Source organism: Apaloderma vittatum, unplaced genomic scaffold (genome assembly GCF_000703405.1).
Source record: "Apaloderma vittatum isolate BGI_N311 unplaced genomic scaffold, ASM70340v1 scaffold2962, whole genome shotgun sequence".
Classification (NCBI taxonomy): domain Eukaryota; kingdom Metazoa; phylum Chordata; class Aves; order Trogoniformes; family Trogonidae; genus Apaloderma; species Apaloderma vittatum.
In genome coordinates this window covers 73,900-76,259 of record NW_009703986.1, presented here as the reverse complement: position 1 = coordinate 76,259, position 2,360 = coordinate 73,900, and the positions used below count along the sequence as shown (strand labels likewise).

At 44.5% G+C, this 2,360-nt stretch overlaps 1 protein-coding gene across 3 annotated transcripts in view; it reads right to left on the bottom strand.

The window, feature by feature from the left end:
* LOC104270457 (annexin A8-like) overlaps positions 1–1,001 on the bottom strand; it is a 13,161-nt gene extending 12,160 nt beyond the window's left edge. For 2 of the 3 annotated variants that reach the window (XM_009864840.1, XM_009864841.1), the window contains exon 1: positions 968–988. In XM_009864840.1, the coding sequence (XP_009863142.1) occupies positions 968–988 (21 nt within the window). Of the gene's footprint in view, positions 1–967 lie in introns of all 3 variants that reach the window. The other variant, XM_009864839.1, reaches the window with a different exon arrangement.
* Positions 1,002–2,360: the final 1,359 nt, after the last annotated feature.

Below are 2,360 nucleotides of genomic sequence, written 5' to 3'. Positions count from 1 at the left end.
CCCCCTTGCCCAGGTTGCTAAAGCAGAAAGCCATATTCATGCCGAGACATGGGAGGACTCTGAGACAAATCTTTTCACAAACAAGACAGAAGCACTCCAGAGGAAGCCTGTGTGCTACCGGCAGTGGTGCTGGGAAAGAAGACTTCTGTACCACTACTCCTCCATCACATGTCTCCATCAGGTTTCTTCTGGGCTTTGGCTTACAGTTATCTGGAGGTAACTGTACAGTTGTCTGGAGGTAACCACAGCCTTCCACAGAGGCTAATGGCAGAGCTGCCATGGATGGCAGTTGAGCTGTGCACATCACCAGAGGTGCCGCCTGCCTGGCCCGAGCCATACCCTGAAGGCTCCCAGGATCCCGTACCCTCAGCACATCCCATGAGCATCCCCCCATCCTGCCACATTCCTCCCACAAGCCACAGAAGTTTCAAAGAGAACATACACAGCGTTTCTGGCTCCTAGCAGACGGACAGAGCGTTCAGGTCCAAATTGTAGTTACAATATTAAAAACCCACCAAATAAAAAGACACTGTGGCTTGACCACATCTCTCTCTGTGACCACAGCTTGCCAGTGCAACTGGGGACCAAAATGGGGACAGGCCAGTGCCCTAAACTCACAGCCACAAGAGAAGGGAGCAGACAAGGAGCCAGGTGCAGCCAAAGTGTAAGTTTGCTGTTCCCCAGTACCACCTCCCCACGTACACGGGCATGCAAATACCCCCCTGCACAACTCTGAACTGAAGGAATAGGGAGAGTTTGCTCTTCTTAAAGCCAGTAATCACATTAGCAACTTCCTTAATCAAGGTTTTTGAAGTACTGAATGCTGTTTTAAAGTCAGAAAAACTGTTTTCTGAAGGAAAACATTTCATTCCCACACAGTGCCTGATGCAACTTACAAGTTACATTATTAAGGTGCCAAAAAAAAAAAAAAATCAGGGTGTCTTACATCAATATTTCTTCTACTTACCCAGGCCTTCCACCATGCCATTGCAGTTACAGTAGCGATACCTGGGTCTGTTGATGAAGAAAACCACACATATCACAGCGTTAGGAAACCTGAGATTTGAAAGGGGTGCAGAGGAAAGGGAGAAGAGGAAGAAACAAAAGCTCTTTTCAATAAACTTACCACAAGAAAACTGGAATAACTGTACTCCGTAGGAGTCTTATTCCCTCTGGAAGCTGCAGAAGGTAACTGGCCTCTCTGTGCTGGGAACACGCGGATATTAAGCACCTTTATCTATAAATTCTATGGGGCAACGCCCTCAGACATGGCTCAACCTGTTTTTCACAAATGATCTCACAGGAAGAGATCGAGTTGCTTAATAAATGAGGCTTCCCTTGTGAGAAGCCCTACATTTAACCCCGTTGACTAAAGCTCATTGCAATTTTTCCAACTGCTTCTCCCCACACACACACCCATCCCTGCTAACATTTTGGCCTCTGACATGAACACAACACGCAATTTACAACTAGGTAATTTCTCAGCATAAAACTCCACTAAGACTTGGTGAGTTCTGCTACAACAGAATAAGCCACTCACTATCACCAACTCTTTGCCTCTACCAACGTGTAACACAGCAAAATGAGACTCTAGAAACTTAACAAACACCCTTCTACCTACCTTCCTTCAAAAAAAAGCTTATTTAAAACAAAACACAAAGAAAACCACCAAAAAACAACATACCAGCCACACCACAAACATAGCCACAACCACCATATATGCCTTACACCTTACAGCAAAGCTCAATAAAGCGGCAGACTCTAGAGAGACTTGGGAGGTTCCTCCATCCCATACTTAGGCTTCCATGGCACAAGTCAATAAGCATCTCTGGGCTAACACAGGACAAGCACATTTAAGGTAACAACTCTCAATAACTCCAACTCCAGCAGAGTTTTCACAGGGCTTGCACTAGCTACTGTGACATGTTAAACCTTAGAAGTAGAGTGTGAAATGTTGGGTTTTTTTCATTTTTGTGTTTGTCTTAAAAAGAGCTGAACAGCTCTTAATACTTTAATTTGGAGAAATGTTTCTGTGAAATCAGCTGAAATAATATCTTATGGTTGGAGCAATATTTTCCTGTCTAGACTTTTGTCAGAACTCATTCGTGCCAGCATTTATTTATTTATTTTAAATGGAAAGCTGCCCTGATGGAAATGTTCCTACCAGCTATATCTTAACACTTGCTATATAGGAGCTTTGTCCTCTCTCACATTTACAGATCCACATGTGATTCTGGGTAAATACCAAACTATGGCCTTCTCTTATTTCCTTCTCACACTGCTATTTCACTTAACCCAGCAGGGTCCCCGATGGCCTGGGAAGCTGCCCTGGCTATTCCCAAGAGAACAAGCTCTGCCAG